This window comes from Vulpes lagopus, chromosome 8, assembly GCF_018345385.1.
Source record: "Vulpes lagopus strain Blue_001 chromosome 8, ASM1834538v1, whole genome shotgun sequence".
Lineage (NCBI taxonomy): Eukaryota > Metazoa > Chordata > Mammalia > Carnivora > Canidae > Vulpes > Vulpes lagopus.
The window spans coordinates 55,570,183-55,591,181 of NC_054831.1; the positions used below are offsets into that span (position 1 = coordinate 55,570,183).

General features: G+C 37.1%; 1 protein-coding gene across 5 annotated transcripts in view; it reads left to right on the forward strand.

Moving 5' to 3' along the window:
• The window catches only part of MPP7 (membrane palmitoylated protein 7), a 307,829-nt gene that overhangs the window by 73,545 nt on the left and 213,285 nt on the right, over positions 1 to 20,999 (forward strand). For 4 of the 5 annotated variants that reach the window (XM_041767665.1, XM_041767662.1, XM_041767666.1 and 1 more), the window contains exon 2: positions 6,879 to 7,040. In XM_041767665.1, coding sequence (XP_041623599.1) covers positions 7,004 to 7,040 — 37 coding nt within the window. In that variant the 5' untranslated portion in view covers positions 6,879 to 7,003. Of the gene's footprint in view, positions 1 to 3,272; positions 3,297 to 3,399; positions 3,474 to 6,878; positions 7,041 to 20,999 lie in introns of those variants that run through there. The other variant, XM_041767663.1, reaches the window with a different exon arrangement.

Genomic DNA, 20,999 nt, shown 5'->3' on the forward strand with positions numbered 1-20,999 from the left:
TTTGCTTATCCCTGGTATAGAATAGTAGTTCTCAAGTTTTAGGGTTTCTGGACATTTTACATGCTTAAATATTACCAAAGACTCCAAAGAATTTCATTTGTGTGCATTATACGATGTTTGCCATACTGGAAATTAAAACTGAGTAATGAAAAAATTATTTCAGTTCATTTAAAAATAATATGTTAGGGGCGCCTGGCTGGCTCAGTCAGTAGAGCCTGTGACTCTTGACCTCAGGGTTGTGAGTTTGGACCCCACTGTGGGGGTAGAGATTATTTAAAAATAACAATGTTAAAACTTGTTACACATTAACATAAATGAATGTTTCTTTCTTTCTTTCTTTCTTTCTTTTCTTTTCTTTTCTTTTCTTTTCTTTTCTTTTCTTTTCTTTCTTTTCTTTTTTCTTTTTTCTTTTCTTTTCTTTTCTTTTCTTTCTTTCTTTCTTTCTTTCTTTCTTTCTTTCTTTCTTTCTAAGAAAGATGGATTTCAAGAGAGCTATGGGGGAGAGGGGCAGAGGGAGAGAGAGATTCCTTTTTTTTTTTTTCTTTTTTTGGAGAGATTCCTAATTAGGCTCCATAGCACAGAGCCCAGGAGGGGGCCTTGAGATCCTGGCCTGAGTGGTAATCAGGAGTTGGATGTTTAACTGACCCAGCTGCCCTGTAAATAACATTTCTATGAAAAATAACTTGTTTCCTAAGACAAAAAAAATTTAGTAAATTGGAATTTCTCTAGTGCCTGGATTAACAGACCTTCATTTCCATATCTCTATACTTTGAATTTGTTGCTATATGTTTCAGTTGAAGGGTATGAAGAAAATCACACAGATCTGTAGATGAAAAAAGGATGAGTATTTTGATAGCCTGTTCAGTGAATTGTGAAGATTCATTGATACAACCTCAGAACTTGTTGTGTGGTTGTTTATTAAAGGGAGTTGCCATGTGGAATCTGAAAATAGATCAATAAACTTATCATACTGGATCTTTGAAATCCATTGCTCTGTCTTGCACTTTGAATCTTTTATTCATTTTTGGTTTTCTAATATCATATATTGATATTTGAAAAAAATATTGGTTCACAATCCACATGTAGACACTATTTAAGAAATGACATTGGTTAATATTGCCCCTGATCTTAGAAGAAGCTTTGGGTATTGGGTACCTACTGGAACTACGCAAGATGGGGGCTGGGTTCTAGTGTGTTTGCATTTGTCTGTCTGTACCTTGCAAAGTGAGGACAAGGCAGCCTCTAGAGGACCCATGTTTTATACAATTCTATTTTTTTTGCCTGAAAGCTTATTTTTTTTTTATCACTAACAATACATATTGTCATTTTTTTTTCAAAGTCCCAGACTCACTTCATTCATTTTCAGGAAAATATTTACCAAATACTCCATCCTGATTAAGGTGAATAGCTGAATAGCTTGTCTTTCAGTTATTCTTTTAAGTAAAAGTAGTTTTCCATGAAAAAAGAAAACTACATTGATTTACAGAAACCATCACATAGGTGTTTTTCTTTGAAACAGACAAGACTTTATTTATGGCAGTAGTGCGTTGTGTGTACTTCTCATTTCATCATACAGAATATTAAAAAGATGGATACTGAAGAGGCAGCTAATTAGTAATTTGATTAAGAACTTTTAACTTCATTAAGAACATTCTAGAGTGAACATTTTTTTCTCTTTCTCCTCCTCTGTCTTTTTTCTTTCTTTTTTTTTAATGAGAGTGCTTGGCACTGAAGAGTACAAGGATGAATAATTTCAATTTGGTACTCATGATTTTTCCCACCATTACTTACCACCATCAGTGCAGATGTCAACACAGTACAAAAAGCAAATGGCATCTCGATATTTTTGTGGAAATAATTTGATCTAATGAAGTCCTCTGAGAGGGTCTTGGAGACTATTGGGGACTCTGCAGACCACACTCAGAGAACTGCTGGTATAAATGGTGTAAATACCATTTTATATAAGCAGATTTATGCCACTTACTACTTGTTGCCTCCTTTATTGTCTTACAGTTATAATTTATGAAGTTTTGAATAATGTTAACAGATGTAGTTTGCTGCTTGCATTGGCTAATATATAATGTTTCAGATCAAGCTTTCAAAAAATTTTTTTTAAACTTGACTGTTTTATTTTTATTGCTCTATCAGATTTTGAAAGTGTAACTTAGAATAATTGTAACTGGTGAAGTAACCTGCAGTTGAATTACTGGATACAGTTGTCATTTCAGTCTCCTGAAATGGTAGCATATTAATGGGATTTTTAAATACCGTACGTTAATTGAAAGTTTTCATGCTTGAGGCACCTGGTTGGCTTAGTTGGTTAAGTGCCCAACTCTTGATTTCAGCTCAAGTCATGATCCTGGGGTGGTGAGAGTGAGACCCGAGTTGGGCTCTGTGCTCAGCATGGAGTCTCCTTGACATTCTCTCCCTCTCCCTCTGCACCTCCCCCTGCTCACCCTCTCTCCCCCTCTGTAAAATAAATACATAAATAAAATTTTAAAAAGTTTTCATGTTCTTGAATACTCTGCTAAATTGAGAGGAAATGTATGTGGAAATGAGGTCCAGTATTTGATTTCTTGTTCATCTACCTAAACTTTGTGGGTATGTGTAGTATTGTGGTTTATGGGAAGAAAGATATATTTGGTTTTGCCTCTCATTTTTGGCACAGAGTTCTTTTTTTTTTTTTTTTAAGATTTTATTTATTTATTCATGAGAGACACACAGAGAGAGAGGCAGAGGGAGAAGCAGGCTCCATGAAGGGAGCCCAATGTGGGACTTGATCCTGGGTCTCCAGGATCACACCCTGGGATGAAGGTAGCGCTAAACCACTGAGCCACCAGAGCTGCCTGGCACAGAGTTCTTAAAACTCTAGGTGATAATAGTGATAAAGGTATCTTGTTAACTGATAATGTGTGTCCCCTCTCAGCCACACCTGAGATTATGGTAATGCAGTGCCTTTTGTAAAGCTCTGGAGCATGAAGGCTGGTTGCCAATGGACCAACCTAGATTGGAGTGTTGGCACTTGGCAACCTTCCCTCTGGAGATGTGAGAGGGGCTAGAAGCAGCATCAGTCACCAGTGGCCCGTGATTTGATCAGTTGTGCTTATGTAATGAAGTCTCCATAGAACCCTGAGAGGACAGAGTTCAGAGTGCTTCTGGGTTGGTGAATGGGCGGAGGTTCAGGGAAAGGGGCGGGTGGGGAGAGTTGTGTTCCTGGAGAGGGAGAGGACATGGAAGCTCTGTGTTCTTCCCACATATATGCCATGTGCATCTCCTCTGTCTGGCTGGTCTGAGTTGTATCCTTTTATAATAAATAAAATATATTTTAAAATAAATATCCTTATATAATTAAATAAAGGTAATCTACTCAATGAATGTTTTCCTGAGTTCTTGGAGAAGGTCTGGCAAATTAATAAAGCCAAGCAGGGGTTCATGAGAACCTCTGATTGGTAGTTAATGGATCAGAAGCACAGGTGAGATAGCTTGAACTTGTGATTGACATGGGGGTGGGGACAGTCTTGTGGGACCTTGCCCTGGACCTGTGGGATCTGATGCCATCTCTAGATAGATTGTGCCAGAATTGAATTGAATTTGTAGGACACTCAGCTCATGTTGCAGAATTGGTTGATATGCGGAAGAGCTCAGTTGGTGTCAGAAGTGAAGTGGTGTTCTAGTGAAGTATTGAAAGGGAGAGGAGGCACACAGGAGGAGTGTGTATTTAACATTTATGAGTGCATATAAATGAAATTTTTGCAGATGACTGTTTCTCTGAGTGCAATCAGATAATTTTTGCTTTCCTGGAAACGCCAGAAACACTGGAGTTTTCTGTGACAAACACTTGCACTTCTGTGGTTGACCATTAGATGTCATGAGTGCCACGGAAGCCCTCAGGGTTACCCAAGGCCAGTAGAAATTGAACATTGTTAGCTCCTAGACCTTCACATAGTTCACTGTTTCCACATGATCGATGCCAGAAGAACCTGATACTGTGTGATATATAGAAGCAAGGTACAACTGGAATAATGAAATTTCAAAAATAAGCCTTTTTAAAGGAGGGTTGTAATAGTTCTATTGGGTATTGTAAATGTTTCAGGTGCACTTGATACCGCTGTTGGGTTCCTGGCGTTTGGATCTCTCTTTTTTATGGAAAGATGGATTGAACTTCAATTTAAGAATATTCGGTAATCCCTCTCAGGACATACTGTAACACCTGGTATTTTTGTGTTGTAGTAAATCAATTCCATACAACAGTCAGTAATAATTATAGCTGGGTTCTGACAAATTCCAAAGTATTTTCAATAAATTTTGCCAAAGAAAATAACATGATTACTACAAAAATTTAGCTCAGTTTGAAAGTTAAACTCAGCGACTCTGCTTTGTTCCACAAAATAGTAAGCATTTTTACTGGTTGGGATTTTATCAAACCACTTACTTTTTATTAATATGCTTATATATGTTGTGAGAAGATAATTACTTTGTAGCATATATTTCTTAAGTAACATGACTTTGGAAAAATTTAACCTTGGGTGTTTGTCATAAAATAAAAAGCAAGAAATGCTGAGGCTTTTTTGTAAGTGGCTTTGTATGTACTGCAGCAGTATCAACTCAGAAGGATGTTTTGCTATGGAAATGTAAGCTTGTCTTAGTAGATATAGAATGTTTGATATAAGATCACTTATATGTTTGTGGTTTACCAAAGTATTTTTTTTTATTTTTTATTTTTTTATTTATGATAGTCACAGAGAGAGAGAGAGAGAGGCAGAGATACAGGCAGAGGGAGAAGCAGGCTCCGTGCACCGGGAGCCCGATGTGGGATTCGATCCCGGGTCTCCAGGATCGCGCCCTGGGCCAAAGGCAGGCGCCAAACCGCTGCGCCACCCAGGGATCCCTTACCAAAGTATTCTAAGTTCTTTAAGGCGTGCAGAAAGGAGTAGTTTGCATGGTATAAACTGTATTGCATGTGTATTTCTATTAAGCAGTCGGTACTATTTAAATTATGACTTATGGCATAAAGAGCTTAAATTATCTATGTAACATACATACATATGATAACTCTCTACCCACATGCATTTACATAATTGCCCTAATGGTAGAAATGTGTGTGCATACACTTCACAAATTTCAACCATTTCCTCCCCTTTTCTCAGCACAACCAAAGTCTTACTGAGTGCATTCTTTAAATCACGTATGGTCTGTTTCTTACTTTCTTTGTGTTCAAATTAGGGAGCACTTTTATGTAGTTGAATTTTAATCCTGATTGTTATAATAATTTATGACAGCAAAGTAGAGTTGCCTCTTAAAATTATCGGGGAAAACAGCCTTAGAAATGGGCATTGATGAAACTTGGTCTTTCTCAGTTATTTAAAAATAAGCTCCATGATTTATAGTTTATTTGGCATTTAAAATAATTGCCCTCACATTTTTAATTATTAGTCCTGTCTGTATGGGTACGTGTGCATATTTTAACCTTGTCAACCTTTGTACTATGAAACAAAATGCAAGCCATTGCACCGGATAATTTGGTTCGAGATAGTCTGGTGATTTTTTTCATCCTAAGATTTGCTGTGATAATTAGAAAGCTAATTTAGAAGGTTTTAATAGAATTTTACAGTTTGGACTTTTTCAATGAGCTTTGGCAAGCTCCTTTTATTCTGTAAATGAATCAGCAATTTAAAGGCTTCCCAGGTTGAAGTGAGCCAGTGTTTCGAGTGTTTACAATATCTGTTTTTCTTGTTAATATATGTTAAAATATGCTTTTAAATTACTGAATTTGCTTTATAGCAAACTGGGGAAAATGCATTAAAAATCGACTTAAACACATGGTGTGGGTCTTCTGATTTCTAAAAAATGTAAATGTAGTCTATTTTCCATTATTAGCAGTGGTCCAATTTAAACCACATGGCCTTCTCCTAGGTGTCAGGCCAGCATCAGTTTTAATCTTATTTCTTTTATGTTTTCATTTTATAATGTCATTGCCTGAATTAAAGAGCTCCAGTCATAATAGCCAGCATTTCTTGTTTGCTAGTCATATGCCAGATGCTGTTCTGTGAGACTTAGTCTATTTCGTCATGAAACGATTCTAAATTGTTGTTATCCCCAATTTTATATACGGAAATTAAGGCATAGTAAGATTAAAAAGTTGTCCAAGATGATAGAGTTGGCAGGATGAGAGATGAGGCCGAATTCTGGAGTCCTTTCTCCTTAGCTACGAGACAGTAGCGCTTTACAGCTTATTTTGGGAAAAACTGTCATTAAAACAGCTTTTGGAAAAGAGTGGATATTTTTTAAGGTGTCCCAAAGCTTAGTTTATCCTAAATGAATTGGCTTTTGTGTATTAGCATGGATTAGGAGGTCTCGTTTAGATGAACACTTCTGTGAATCCCTAACATCTTCAGTTCTCGCAGTTTCTCCAGGTGATTTGCAGTTTTGAGTTAGAGAACTTTGCAGTTGGCATATTAGGATGAGCTATTGAAAGAATTCCAACTGTTTGTAAGTTGTCGACCATCTACAGAGTCTCTGTTCTGCATTAGAAATATAGTGTGGAATCACGGTCAGAGAGGCCAAGGATTTTTAGAATAGCACCGGTGTTAAAACCTTTTTACTGTTCTCAGTCTGCACTCAGCAGTCCTCAACCCAACTGGAAAAATCTTTAAGGAAGCCTTGATATATGCGTGAGGAGTTTTCGTGGTTTTAATTAGAAATTTCACATCAAAATAAAAAATCTCACACTTAATATTTGCAAGAAGTATGTAGACAAAATTTGGAAGAATTGTGATCTTGTAGCGTGTCGGAATAAGAACTCTGAATTAGTTGCAGAAGGTTGCAATTTAGTAGACTTCCCTGTTACTATTTTTAAAGAATTTTTCTTCTCTTTTTAGAAACGGCCTGCTCGATATATAAATCTTGGTGGACAGCGTGGCTGCAGGCCATCGAGCTGGAATTCCCTGTGACTTTCTAAGCGGAGAGGGTTTGGTGTGCGTGGTTTCAGCCTGAGGCTTGCATCATGCCAGCTTTGTCAACAGGATCTGGTAGTGACACAGGTATGTGAACCCAAGAGGGGCAGTCTTCCTTGTATCCTTACTGAAATTTTCCTGTCCACAGTGAAAACCAGCATCACTTTAAGTAAGTGCAAACAGATCATGCCTGTTTTTCTGTAGGCAGTGGCAGGGACACAAAATCGACTTACACGCATCCTTCCAAGATAAAAGTTGTCAAAGGACATTGTTGACTGACCACTGCTTTCTCAGGTTGTGGTGGCTTGGCAGATGCTCTTGTATGGTCTTATTTTTTGGAATAATGCCAGGAGTTTAAGTGCTTTAAAAAAAAAAGAGTATTTTAAACATATGAAAAAGCATGGCAAATGCCATGATATTCCTGTTATTATTCACTCAGATTTAATAATAGGAACTTTTTTGCCATCCTTCAGACCTCTCACATTCTTCTTTTAAGAAATGAAACAATCCCTATCCCATTCTTGCATTTTATTTCTACCTGTCACCAGAAATTAAAAAACTATTCTAAAGTTATATTCTGTCATTAAGGGATTCAGTTTAAACAAACAAGTATATTTCACCTTATTATCAGTGGTAAGATTTAGTGATACTTTGAATAAAGGCTTCTGAGAAAGGGAGGAAACTCATTTATGTTTGTGTAAACTCCTCCTCTTCTGATCTGTTTCAGGGGGTGGGTGAAGTAAGTCAGTGCCCCTTTGAAGTCCTAATCTGGGGTTCCCCAGAATTAGCATTTTTAATTTTTAAAAAATGTTTTATTTATTTATTGATGAGAGGCACAGAGAGGGGCAGACGGAGGGAGAAGCAGGCTCCTCACAGGGAGCCCGAGGTGGGACTTGATTCCTGGACTGTGTAGTCCCACATTGTGTTCTACTATATAAAATAAATGATTCAACTTTCTATAATGGTTTGGGAAATTATAGATAAAATTTGAGTCATAAATTTACTAGTTGTGTAATGAATAAGTTTTATGTCTTGCTATTTGCCTCAGTTTAATTGCAAAATATTGTTGCTTATATCTATCTCGAAGAATGATTAGAATGGAGTACTTCTAATTTCTGGGGGCAGTGGAAGGGTTATCATGGAAACAGCAGAGGCTACTCAGATTTGAAAATGACTTTCCATACATAGCTGGCTCACTTGGTGCAAATCTAAGTGCCTTTGTGACTCACACCTGGCTTGGTGATATTTTTGACCTGTGTGTCCCAACCAGGTTTGAGTCCTGTTCCAAGAGTCACTGCGTTCAGGGAAGCTCCAAAAGCATGGTGCACACATGAGATGCTTATGGTTCCCTGTAGCTCCTTGCAGACCAGCTGCAGTTTACTGGTCAGGGGTCATTCTTCTACCCCAGGTAGTGCTGCTTGGCACTGTCGTCTCTGGGGTACAGAGTGAGAGAGCATGACCAAAGGGCAGGTGCTCATGCAGCAGGAGAGTGGCCTCTCTGACACACATAGTGCTCACGAAGGAAAATGCTTTCAAATACTTTCCAGGTAAAACATACCATTTTTTCCTCTTCCCCTTTCTACTTATTTCACTAAGGAAAAAAAAAGTTTAATTACACAAGTAATACATTGTCAAAGATGGATAGATAAAAAAGGAAAAGAATTCTTTACCCATTTTTCCTCTGCTCCCAATCTCATTTCTTTCACCATTTGACGAGTATCCTTCAAGAATGTTCTGTACATTAAACACTTATATAGGGATGTGCATAAACATATTTTTAAGGCATTTAGCACTGAAAGGTGGATATACATAAATATATAGGGATGGACATACAGAAATCTATGTCTTTTTGTTCTTTCCTTTTTAATCAGATTCTGTCCTACTCTGTGGATTGTTCTATGACTTTCTTTCTAGACCAAGTAATGTGTCAGAGCTGTATTTCCATTGTGTGTGTGTGTGTGTATCTGTCTGTCTCTGTCTAGATAACCTTTCTATACATATATCTGTATCTCTACCTAATTCTTCTAAACTAAGACATACTTTTCCATCATATCCCAGTTGAATGAACTATAGTATCATAATTCTGTTGATGAAAGCCTCAGCTTTGCTCCTTTTGTAATATTTTGGAAGAAAAGATGTAAATATTGAATGGATGTTATCAAATTGTCCTCCAGAGGGGTTAAAGCACTTGATGACTGTGGACAGTGCACTAAAGAATCTTTCTCTTGTAATTTTGCTGAACCTTTTATAATTTTTACCCATCTGAGAGGTAAAACATGGTATCTTAAGTGTTAAAGATGCATTACTACTCCTATTGAGCCTATTTCCACTTGTTTGATGGCCATTTGTTCCTTGGATTTGTCAATTCATCTCCTTTCCCATTTTTCTATTGATTATCATCTTCTTACGTTTTTTTTTTTACAGAATTTCTTTATTTGGGAATCCCTGGGTGGCGCAGCGGTTTGGCGCCTGCCTTTGGCCCAGGGCGCGATCCTGGAGACCCGGGATTGAATCCCACGTCGGGCTCCTGGTGCATGGAGCCTGCTTCTCCCTCTACCTGTGTCTCTGCCTCTCTCTCTCTCTCTCTCTCTCTCTGTGACTATCATGAATAAATAAAAATTTAAAAAAATATTTAAAAAAAAGAATTTCTTTATTTGCATTTTGTATATGATGGGGCATTTTAGGTTGAAACACCATTTTTTTTCTGTCTAACCATTTGTCTTTTGTTTTCTTAAGTACTATTTCTTTTATTGAAGTTGGTAACTTCTATGTGGACAAATCATTTTTTTCTGTAGGGTTAATGCTTTTTTTTTCTTATGCTTTCCTACCTACTACAAGATAATGGAGATATTCTCTAAGATTTTCTTCTGAGAGTGAAAACTGTTTGTTTTTACATACTTGAATTTTAGTCCATCATTTACATGTGGAGTGAAACTGTAATCCAATTTTATTTCCCATGTGAACAGCCAGTAGTCCCCAGATCACTTACTCAGTAGTCTATCCTTTAGACATAAATTTGTAATATCCTCTTTATTGTATACCAGTATTATGTATGTTCTGGGTTTTCTTTCTTGGCTTTTTTTGAAAAATAATTTTAATGGACCCTATTTTTTAGAGCAATTTCAGATTTATAGAAAGATTATAAAGATAATACAGAGTTCCAGTACACCTTATACCTTGTTTCCCTGATCACTAACATCTTTCCTTAGTTTGGTACATTCATTTTGATTAGTGAATTGATACTGATACCACGGTTTTTCTTCTTATAAAGATTTTATTTATTTATTCATGAGAGACACAGAGAGAAAGAGGGGCAGAGACACAGACAGAGGGAGAAGCAGGCTCCATGCAGGGAGCCCAATGTGGGACTCGATCCTGGGTCTCCAGGATCATAGCCTGAGCTGACGGTGGCGCTAAACCCTGAGCCACCCGGGCTGCCCTGATACACTGTTATTAACTATAATTTATACTTCATTCAGATTTTCTTAGTTTTCCCCTAATATCCCTTTTTTTTTGGGGGGGGGGGCTCCAGGATCTTCTCTTTCATTAGTTGTCGTTGTCTCATTAGGCTCCTCTCAGCTCTGAGGGTTTCTCAGACTTTCCTTGTCTTTGCTGACCTTGACCCTTTTTAGGCGTACTAGTCAGGTGTGTTGTAGAATTCTCCTCTATTGGCATTTGCCTTCTATAAAGTACCATTGTTATCATATCAAGGGTATATACCATCAACTTGATTTGTGACTGTTGTTATTGGTCCACAGGGTGAAATAGTCTTTGTCAGGTTTCTCCACTGTAAAGTTGTTCTCTTTTCCCATTCTTTGCATACTGTACTGTTTGGAAGGAGGTCTCCATGTGCAGCCCACACTAGAGTAGTGTGTTAGGCTTGCCCTTCTTTAGAAGCTAAAGTTATCTCTATAATAAATTTGGAATATTTTGTCTTTTTTTTCCTCCTATTTATTCAGTCATTTCTTCATATCAATGTGGACTAATGGACATTTATTGGTATTTTGGGTTATAATCCAGTACTGTTTATTTTGTTCCAGTTGTGTTCCACAATGTGTTGCACATTGTTCCAGTTTTGGCTGCCAGGAGCTGTTTCAGTTGGCTCCCATCAATGTGGGCTTACTTGTTTTCATTTTAGCAATTCCTAACTTTGGTACTGCTGGGTGCCTGAGGCTCATTTTACAGTGCTCCAGTTCTGGGAATCAGCCATTTCTCCAGGGAGCCCTCATGCCTTTTACTGGGCAGTGAGATTAGATCCCAGGATCTGGGTGATGGTCTGTACATTGCTACCAGAGTGTTGTTTCTTATATGTCCTCTCATCTGACAGAGCAAAGAAACACATGTATATATGCTAACCCATGTAGATAATACACATTGTCAACATTTTTGTGTGCGATCAGCTGTAACTGTAGTGAGCTAAAGATGAATTCTTACTGATGTCACTAACTAATTCATTAACAAATGGATCGTTTTAGCCTCGTGAAGCAATATCAGAATTGTTAATCTACACCTCATGGGAAACAGCTTTTATTGACCAGAGTTGATCTTGGTTTCCTTCCTCTGATAGTATTATTCTGTTTTTGATTTTATGGAATCATTCCTTTCGTGCATAGTACCTACGTTCGTTCTAGTTTATAAAGTAATTGATTTTTTTCAAACATTATATAACGTGAAATGTATATATAGACATACACATAAAACTTTTCAAAAGACAGTTTTAAAATTGGTTATAATGCAATAGCCATGTGATCACCATTTGGTTCAAGAAATCAAGCATCCTGAAAGCAACCTTTCTTCCCGTTCACAATCTCTTCAACTCCTTACAAGTGGACATTTAAAAAAAGATTCCTGTTTTACACTATACAGAAAACATAGTTTATGATTTATGTAAGCTCCCAAGCAGTATAGCTTAATTTCTTATTTTTGAACTTCAGACATGGGATTATACCATATGAATTGGAGTAGTTCTATGTGTTAGACTTTCCAACCACCTTCTCTTGTTCTGTGGCTTGTCCTCTTATGCTTTGTTCTGTCCTCTGCTATTCTCTATGCAGAAGTTACTCGTCAAGCACCATTTTCCTTTAGACTAGTGAGTTTTGAATTGTGTTTATGAAATATTTCCTTAACTTATGACCAAAAAGTTATTCCCTTTTCCATTTTCATCTTGATTTCACTACTCTAGATTTTTGTTTGTAATATGTGAATCTGGATCTCAAAAGAAATTCTCTCAACATTTCTTGTCATATTTGCTCTAGGTTTTTTTCATATTTGCCATTTACTTGATTAAGGAATTTTCCTTTTATTCTTTGTAAAATGACTTTTTAAATGACTAGCCATTGAACTTTGTCAAGTGCTTTTTATTTATTTATTGTAATGATCATATGATTTGTTTCCTGTCAATCTCAACATAGCAAAGTTCATTGGTTTTTGACATTTTTTTAACTGATTTTTGACTGTTCAACCAACTGTCATTGGACCATTATTTGAGATAACCTAATTTGTCCATGATTTGTTATCCTTTTCATATAGTCTGCTGGAGTTAGTTAACTCATAGTTTATTTATAACTTTAATGTCCCCTTTTATGAGACCTCAGCCTATAATTTTGCTTTCTCATTCTCTCTCATCAGATTTTCACAATATCCTGGGTAGCCTTATGTTGTGAGGTGGAAGTCTCTACTCTTCTGTGGATAAGTTTATGAAAGACTGAAGTTAGTTTTTCCTTTAGCAGAACTGAGTTGTTGAGTTACTTGGGCCTGGATGTTTTCTTTTTGATAAGGATATTGGTAACTATTTTAAAGATGACAAGAATGTTTAGGCTTTCTGTTTCTTCTTGACTTAGTTTTAATGATTTATATTTTTAAAGATTTGGTCCATTTCACCTAAATTGCCAAATTTCTAAAAAAGTTGCTTATAATATTTCATGTGTGCAGTTTCTATGTTGTTTTTCATCTTGGTCCTGATATTGGTACTTACTGCCCTTTCTTCTCTTTCCTCAATATTGTCAGAGTTTTGGCATTACTCTTTTTAGATATAAAACTTTTAGCCTTATTAATTTTCTTCATTGTATATTAGTTTTTATTTCATTGACTTTTTTAAAAAAATCTTTTTCTAGTTATGAACATTTGTTCATAAATTTTCCACCTTCTTCTTTTCCTAACGTTAGCATTTAAGGCTATTTCTCCCAAGGTACTGGTTTTCTTAACTTAGAATCATTTTGTAATTGGTAACTTAGACTTTTCTTGAATTTACAAATAAGAATTTTTAAATTTATCTTTTGTTCCTGAATTCTACCTTAATTGCTTTGAGGTCAGAAAACTTAATTTGCATTGTTTCAGTCCTTTGAAATTTGTTTGCACTTTATGGCCAGCTACATATTCAATTTCTGTACATATCCTCTGTGTCTAAAAAGCTATATTCTGCAGTCATTGAGTATAGTTTTTTTTTCCCCGTAGATCAAGTTTGTAAAGTTATTCAAATATTCTGTGTTTTCACTTATTTTTGTTTGTTTATTCTCTCAGTTACCAAGAGAAGTAGTGTAAAAAAGTTTCCCTTTATGACCATGGTTGTTTTCTTGCAGTTCTGTTCAGTTTTTTGAGTAGTTTTTAAAATTTTATTTATTTACTTGACACTGAACAAAGCAGGAAGAGTGACAGGCAGAGGAGAGGGAGAAGCAGGCTCTCCCCATGGAGCAAGGATCCTGATGCGGGCCTTGATTCCAGGATCCTGGAATCCTGACCTGAGTAGAAGGCACATGCTTAACCGACTGAGCCACCCATTTGCCTTCTGTTCAATTTTTGTTGTATATATTTAAATTTGTTATTAAATATGAATTTGTTATTTTGCTGGTGAAGTACTCCACTTCCTACTTTTTAATACACTTTATTTTAAAGTAAATATACTTTTTGTTGCCATTTGCATATCTTTTCCTATCCTTTTATTGTCAACTTTTCTGTATTCCTGCTTTATTATAGTTTTTGTGAATTACAGTTGGAGCTTTCTGAGGCAACAGGTCAGAAGTCTTTGCTTTTAATTGGAGTATCTTCAGTACAGTTCATTATAATGTATGATTTTTAAAATTTAAAATCTAACATATTTTGTGTTGTTTTGTCCTGATTTTTCTAAGTTTCTTTTTCTATTATGTATTCTTTCGGATTGGTTAGCGTTTTCCCTGTGTACAGTTTTGAAGTTAATACATTCTCTTTTATGTTCTTTTAGTGGCTACCTTAGAAATTATGACATGAGTCCTTTATTATAAAATCCTATCTTAATCTCGTTTTATTGTCATCTGGAAAAAATTCAGAGATCTTAGGACACTTTTGCCCCATATACTTTCCTGCCAACTTAAGTGCTATTGTGTCCTGTATTTTAATTCTCTCTAAAAAGCAAACAAAAAACAAAAACCCCTCACAACCTTGAAGATATCCTTATTTTGCTTTATATTGTCAGTATTCATTTAGTATTACCACCATTTTGTTTGTTCTACTCTCCATCTTACAGCTCAGCCTTGTCACCCAGGCTGATTTTTCACCTGTTTAAAGTAAAACAGCTCTAGAATCTCCTGTGTTGAAGGTTTGTGGCTATCGAACTATTCTTTCAGTGTATCAGTACATGTTTTTATTTCTCTCCATTTTTTTCATTTTAAAGTATAATCGATATGACATACTAGTTTCAGGTGTGCAACATAAAATTGGCATTTGTATACCTTGCACAATGATCACCATATCTTGTCTTGTTAACATCTCCCTCCATGCACAGTCACACCTTTTTTTTTCTTGTGATAAGAACTTTTAAGATGTATTTTCTTTTTTTTTTTTTTAAGATGTATTTTCTTAAAGCAACTTTCAAATTTCCAATGCATTATTATTGACTATAGTCACCATGCTGTGCATGACTTCATTTTATAACTGGAAGTTTGTACCTCTTGATCCCCTTCATCCATTTTACCCACCCAGCCTCACTCCCTTCCCTTTTGGCAACCACCTGTGTATTCTCTGTACCTCTGACTTTTATTTGTCTTTTAGATTTTGGGTATAAATGAAATCATACCATATTTGTCTGTCTCTGACTTTTTTCACTTAGCATAATACCCTCAAGGTTCATACAAGTTGCAAATGGCTAGATTTTATTTTATGGCTGAGTAGTATTCTTGTGTGTGTGTGTGTAAATCTTTTCCCATTCATCCCTCTAAGGATGGTTATTTCCATATCTTGGCTATTGTAAATAATGCTGCAATGAACATAGAGGTACATGTATCTTTTTGAATTAGTTTTTCTTCAAATAAATACCCAAAAGTGGAATTGCTGGATCAATGTGGGAGTTGTATTTTTAAGTTTTTGACTGTTTTCCAGATTATTTTCTATGGTGGCTGCACCAATTTACAACCTCACCAACAGTGCACAAGGGTCTCTTTTGCCCACAGCCTCATCACTTGCTATTTCTTGTCTTTTTGATATTGGCCTTTCTCACAGGTGTGAAGCAATATCTCATTGTGATTTTCATTTGCATTTCTCTGATGATTTGTGATGTTGAACATCTTTTCGTTTGCCTGTTGGTGATCTTTATGTCTTCTTTGGGAAAATATCTATTCAGATCCTCTGCCCATTTTTCAAATTGAATTGTTTGTTTCTTGTTGATATTGAACTCTATGAATTTTTTATATATTTTGGCTGTTATTGAATAGGATTTGCAGTTCTTCTTCCATTCAGTAGATTGCCTCTTTTATTTTGTTGGTGATTCTCTTTGCTATGCAGAAGCTTTTTAGTTTTATGTAGTCTTATTTATTTTTGCTTTCTGATGCCACTGCCTTTGGAATCATAAGATCAAAAAAAAAAAAAAATCTCCAAGAGTGATGTCAAAGAGCTTACCACCTATGTTTTCTTCTAGGAGTTTAATGATTTCGGGTCTTTCATTCAAGTCATTAATCTATTTTGAGTTAATTTCTGCGTATAGTGTGACATGATGGTCCAGTTTCGTTCTTTTATATGTAGCTGTCTAGTTTTCCGAGTACCATTTATTGAGGAGATTATTCTTTCTCCATTGTATATTCTTGCCTCTTTTGTTGTAAAGTAATTGGCCGTATATGCCTGGGTTTACTTCTGGGGTCTGTCTTCTGTCCCCCTGCTCTGTGTGTCTGTTTTTATGCCAATACCATACATTTTGATTACTTTAGTTTTTAGATACTATAGCTTGAAAACAAGGAGTGTGATGTCTCAAACTTGTCCTTTCTCAAGATATGCTTTGGCTATTTAGGATCTTTTGTCGTTCTATACAAATTTTACAATTGTTAGGAAACAACAAATGTTGGAGATGATGTGGAGAAAGGGGAACCCTCTTGCACTGTTGGTGGGAATGTGAACTGGTACAGCCACTCTGGAAAACTGTGTGGAGGTTCCTCAAAAAGTTAAAAATAGAGCTACCCTATGAGCCAGCAATTGTACTGCTGGGGATTTACCCCAAAGATACAGATGCAGTGAAACGCTGGGACACCTGCACCCCAGTGTTTATAGCAGCAATGTCCACAATAGCCAAACTGTGAAAGGAGCCTGGGTGCCCAGGTGAATCGATAAAGATGATGTGGTGTATATATAGAATGGAATATTCAGCCATTAGAAATGATGACTACCCACCATTTGCTTCAACATAGATGGAACTAGAGGGTATTATGCTGAGTGAAGTAAGTCATTCGGAGAGGGACATTCTATGGTCTCATTCATTTGGGGAATATAAAAAATAGTGAAAGGGATTAAAGGAGAAAGAAGAGAAAATGAGAAACATCAGAGAGGGTGACAAAACATGAGAGACTCCTAACTCTGGGAAATAAACAGGGGTAGTGGAAGGGGAGGGGCACGGGAGGATGGGGTGACTGGGTCGGGCACTGAGGGGGGGCACTTGACGGGATGAGCACTGGGTGTTATATGTTGGCAAATCGAACTCCAATAAAAAAATATTAACACAAAAAATTTTTACGATTGTTCTATTTCTGTGAAAAATTCCACTAGAATTTCGATAGGAATTGCCTTCACTCTGTAGATTTGCTTTGGTTAGTGTGGACATTTTTGCAATATTCTTCAACCCAGCAGTATGGAATATCTTTCTGTTAATTTGTGTCATTGTCTCTCTTCAGTTTCCTGTAGTTTTCAGAATATATAGATCCTTCATCTTGGTTAAATTTATTCTTGGGTATTTTTTTAAATGTAGTTTTATTTATTTATTTATTTATTTATTTACTTATTTATTTTTTAAATGTAATTTTAAATGGGATTTGTTTTCTTAGTTTCTCTTCCTGATAGTTTGTTGGTGTACACAAGTGCGACAGAATTTTGTATATCAGTTGTGTACTTGCAACTTTATTGAATTCATTTATTAGTTCTAACCGTCTTTTCCATAGTCTTTAGGGTTTTCTATGTATAAAATTGCGTTATCTAAAAATAGTGATGGTTTTACTTCTTCCTTTACAATTTGGATTCCAATTTATTTCTTCTTTCTGCCTAATTGCTGTGGCCGAGACTTCTAATACTGTGTTGAATCAAAGTGGTGAGAATGAGCATCTTAGCCTTGTTTCTGATTGTAAGCAGGAAGCTTTTCCCTGTTGAGCATGATGCTAGCTGTGGGGTTGTCATATGTGGTCTTATATTTTGAGGTACATTTTGTCTATATGCACTTTGTTGAGTTTTTGGGGTTTAATCTTGGTGTTTCATTGGGAACATGTTTGTCTGTTTCCTCATGTTGCCTGACTTTGTATGTATGTCTTTGCGTTAGGTGAAACAGCTATCTCTTCTAGTCCTGAAGGTGTGGCCCTGTGTGGGTGATCATTTTTATTGTTTAACCTTGCTTTAGTTTTTGTTGTCTCTCATAGTGTGTCTCCAATTATTCTAAACCTGTGGGGCTCACAAACACAATCCATCCTGGCCACCAGAGTCTCATATTCAGTAGGCATTGCCTGTGTGGGGTGCATGTACCTGCTGGCTTGGGGGCCTCTGGCAGTGGGAGTGTCACTAGAGGTCAGGGCACTGGCCTCCTGCTTCTGGCAGGGCCATGGCAGCAGTGTGGAGGGGGAAAGAGGTACTAGGTTAGATTGAGAATGCAAAAACAACTCCTGCCAGCATTGGCAGTAGCAAGGTAGAGAAAGAGCATAAATACGCCACCTTCCAGAGGCTTTTGTCTTTGGACGGAATCTGAATAGGCTTTTGCCCTTCTGGTAGATGCTTTAAGATTAGCAAATGAAACTCCTTCACATCTGGTTTAAGCTCCTTTCAAACTGGTGCTTTTGTACTGGATCCTGAGGCACATGAGTCTGAGTGTGAGCCCTATAAGAGCAGAGTCTGCATTCACTACAGCCCTATGATTCTCTTGGATGGAAACTCCATTGGTTTCCACCAGCCAGGTGTTTTGGGGGCTCTCTGTCTGGTGCATCTCTTAGGGGTCACGGTGCATGATGTATAGCACAGATCCCTCCTTCAGGGAGGGGTTCTGTATTTGTGAGACCCCTCCTTCATGGGTTGTTGCATGGGGGGTGGGTTTTTGACAAAAATACAACTACGTCTGTCACTCCTCACCGTCTGTGTAGTTTATTACCCCTGTTGTGAAGTAGTTGTCCAGCGAGTTTTCAGGTTCTTCTCAGAGGTAGTTGTTTTATATGTAGCTGTAGAGGAAGGGAGTTCAGGATTTTTTTATGTCACTATCTTCAATTACCTCCCTGTTCGCCTCTATTCTTTCTTTCTTTTTTGTTTTAAAGATTTTATTTATTTAATCATGAGAGAAACAGAGAAGCAGAGACACAGGAAGAGGGAGAAGCAGGCTCCCTGGAGGAAGTCTGATGCAGGACTCGATCCCAGGACCTCCATCCAGGCCACCCACCTCTTTTCTTGAATGGCATTTTTACTAAGCAAAGAATGCTAGGTTGGCTATTATTACTTACCTACTTATTTTTAGTATAGTGAAAGATGATGAAATGATATCTTTAAAGTAGCTATTTAGGAGTCAGCTATCAGGATCTCTGCTTTTTATTTTTTTATATTGGAGTTCAATTTGCCAACATGTAGCATATCACCCAGTGCTCATCCTGTCAAGTGCCCCCTCAGTGCCCGTCACCCAGTCACCCCCACACCCCACCCAGCTCCCCTTCCACAACCCCTTGCTTGTTTCCTAGAGTTAGGAGTCTCTCACGTTTTGTCACCCTCTCTGATATTTCCCACTCATTTTCTCTCCTTTCCCCTTTATTCCCTTTCACTATTTTTTATATTCCCCAAATGAATGAGACCATAGAACGTTTGTCCTTCTCCGACTGACTTATTTCACTTGGCATAATACCCTCCAGGTCCATCCACATTGAAGCAAATGGTGGGTATTCGTCATTTCTAATGGCTGAATAATATTCCATTGTATACATAGACCACATCTTCTTTATCAATTCATCTGTCGATGGACACCGAGGCTCCTTCCACAGTTTGGCTATTGTGGACATTGCTGCTAGAAACATCGGGGTGCAGATGTCCTGGCGTTTCACTGCATCTGTATCTTTGGGGTAGATCCCCAGCAGAGCAATTGCTGGGTTGTAGGGCAGGTCTATTTTTAACTCTTTGAGGAACCTCCACATAGTTTTCCAGAGTGGCTGCACCAGTTCACGTTCCCACCAACAGTGTAAGAGGGTTCCCCTTTCTCCACATCCTCTCAAACATTTGTGGTTTCCTGCCTTGTTAATTTTCCCCATTCTCACTGGTGTGAGGTGGTATCTCATTGTGGTTTTGATTTGTATTTCCCTGATGGCAAGTGATGCGGAGCATTTTCTCATGTGTTTGTTGGCCATGTCTATGTCTTCTCTTCTTTTGTGAAATTTCTGTTCATGTCATTTGCCCATTTCATGATTGGATTATTTGTTTCTTTGCTGTTGAGTTTAATAAGTTCTTTATAGATCTTGGATACTAGTCCTTTATCTGATAGGTCATTTGCCAATATCTTTTCCCATTCTGTAGGTTGTCTTTTAGTTTTGTTGAATGTTTCTTTTGATGTGCAGAAGCTTTTTATTTGATGAAGTACCAATAATTCATTTTTGCTTTTGTTTCCCTTGCCTTCATGGATGTATCTTGCAAGAAGTTGCTGTGGCCAGGTTAAAAAAGGGTGTTGCCTGTGTTCTCCTCTAGGATTTTGATGGATTCTTGTGTCACGTTTAGATCTTTCATCCATTTTGAGTTTATCTTTGTGTATGGTGTAAGAGAATGGTCCAGTTTCATTCTTCTGCATGTGGGTGTCCAATTTTCCCAGCACCATTTATTGAAGAGATTGTCTGTTTTCCAGTGGATAGTCTTTCCTGCTTTCTCGAATATTACTTGACCATAGAGTTGAGGGCCCATTTCTGGATTCTCTATTCTGTTCCATTGATCTATGTGTCTGTTTTTGTGCCAGTACCACACTGTCTTGATGACCACAGCTTTGTAGTACAACCTGAAATCTGGCATTGTGATGCCCCCAGATTTGGTTTTCTTTTTTAAAATTCCCCTGGCTATTCGGGGTCTTTTCTGATTCCACACAAATCTTAAGGTGATTTGTTTCAACTCTCTGAAGAAGGTCTGTGGTATTTGGATAGGGCTTGCATTGAACGTGTAAATTGCCCTGGGTAGCATTGACATTTTCACAATATTAATTCTGCCAATCCATGAGCATGGAATATTTTTCCATCTCTTTGTGTCTTCCTCAATTTCTTTCAGAAGTGTTCTATAGTTTTTAGGGTATAGATCCTTTACCTCTGTGGTTAGGTTTATTCCTAGGTATCTTATGCTTTTGGGTGCAATTGTAAATGGGATTGACTCCTTAATTTCTCTTTCTTCAGTCTCATTGTTAGTGTATAGAAATGCCACTGATTTCTGGGCATTGATTTTGTATCCTGCCACACTGCCGAATTGTGGTCTGAGTTCTAGCAATCTTGGGGTGGAGTCTTTTGGTTTTTTTATGTAGAGTATCATATCATCTGCGAAGAGGGAGAGTTTGACTTCTTTGTCAATTTGAAAACCTTTTATTTCTTTTTGTTGCCTGATTGCTGAGGCTAGGAC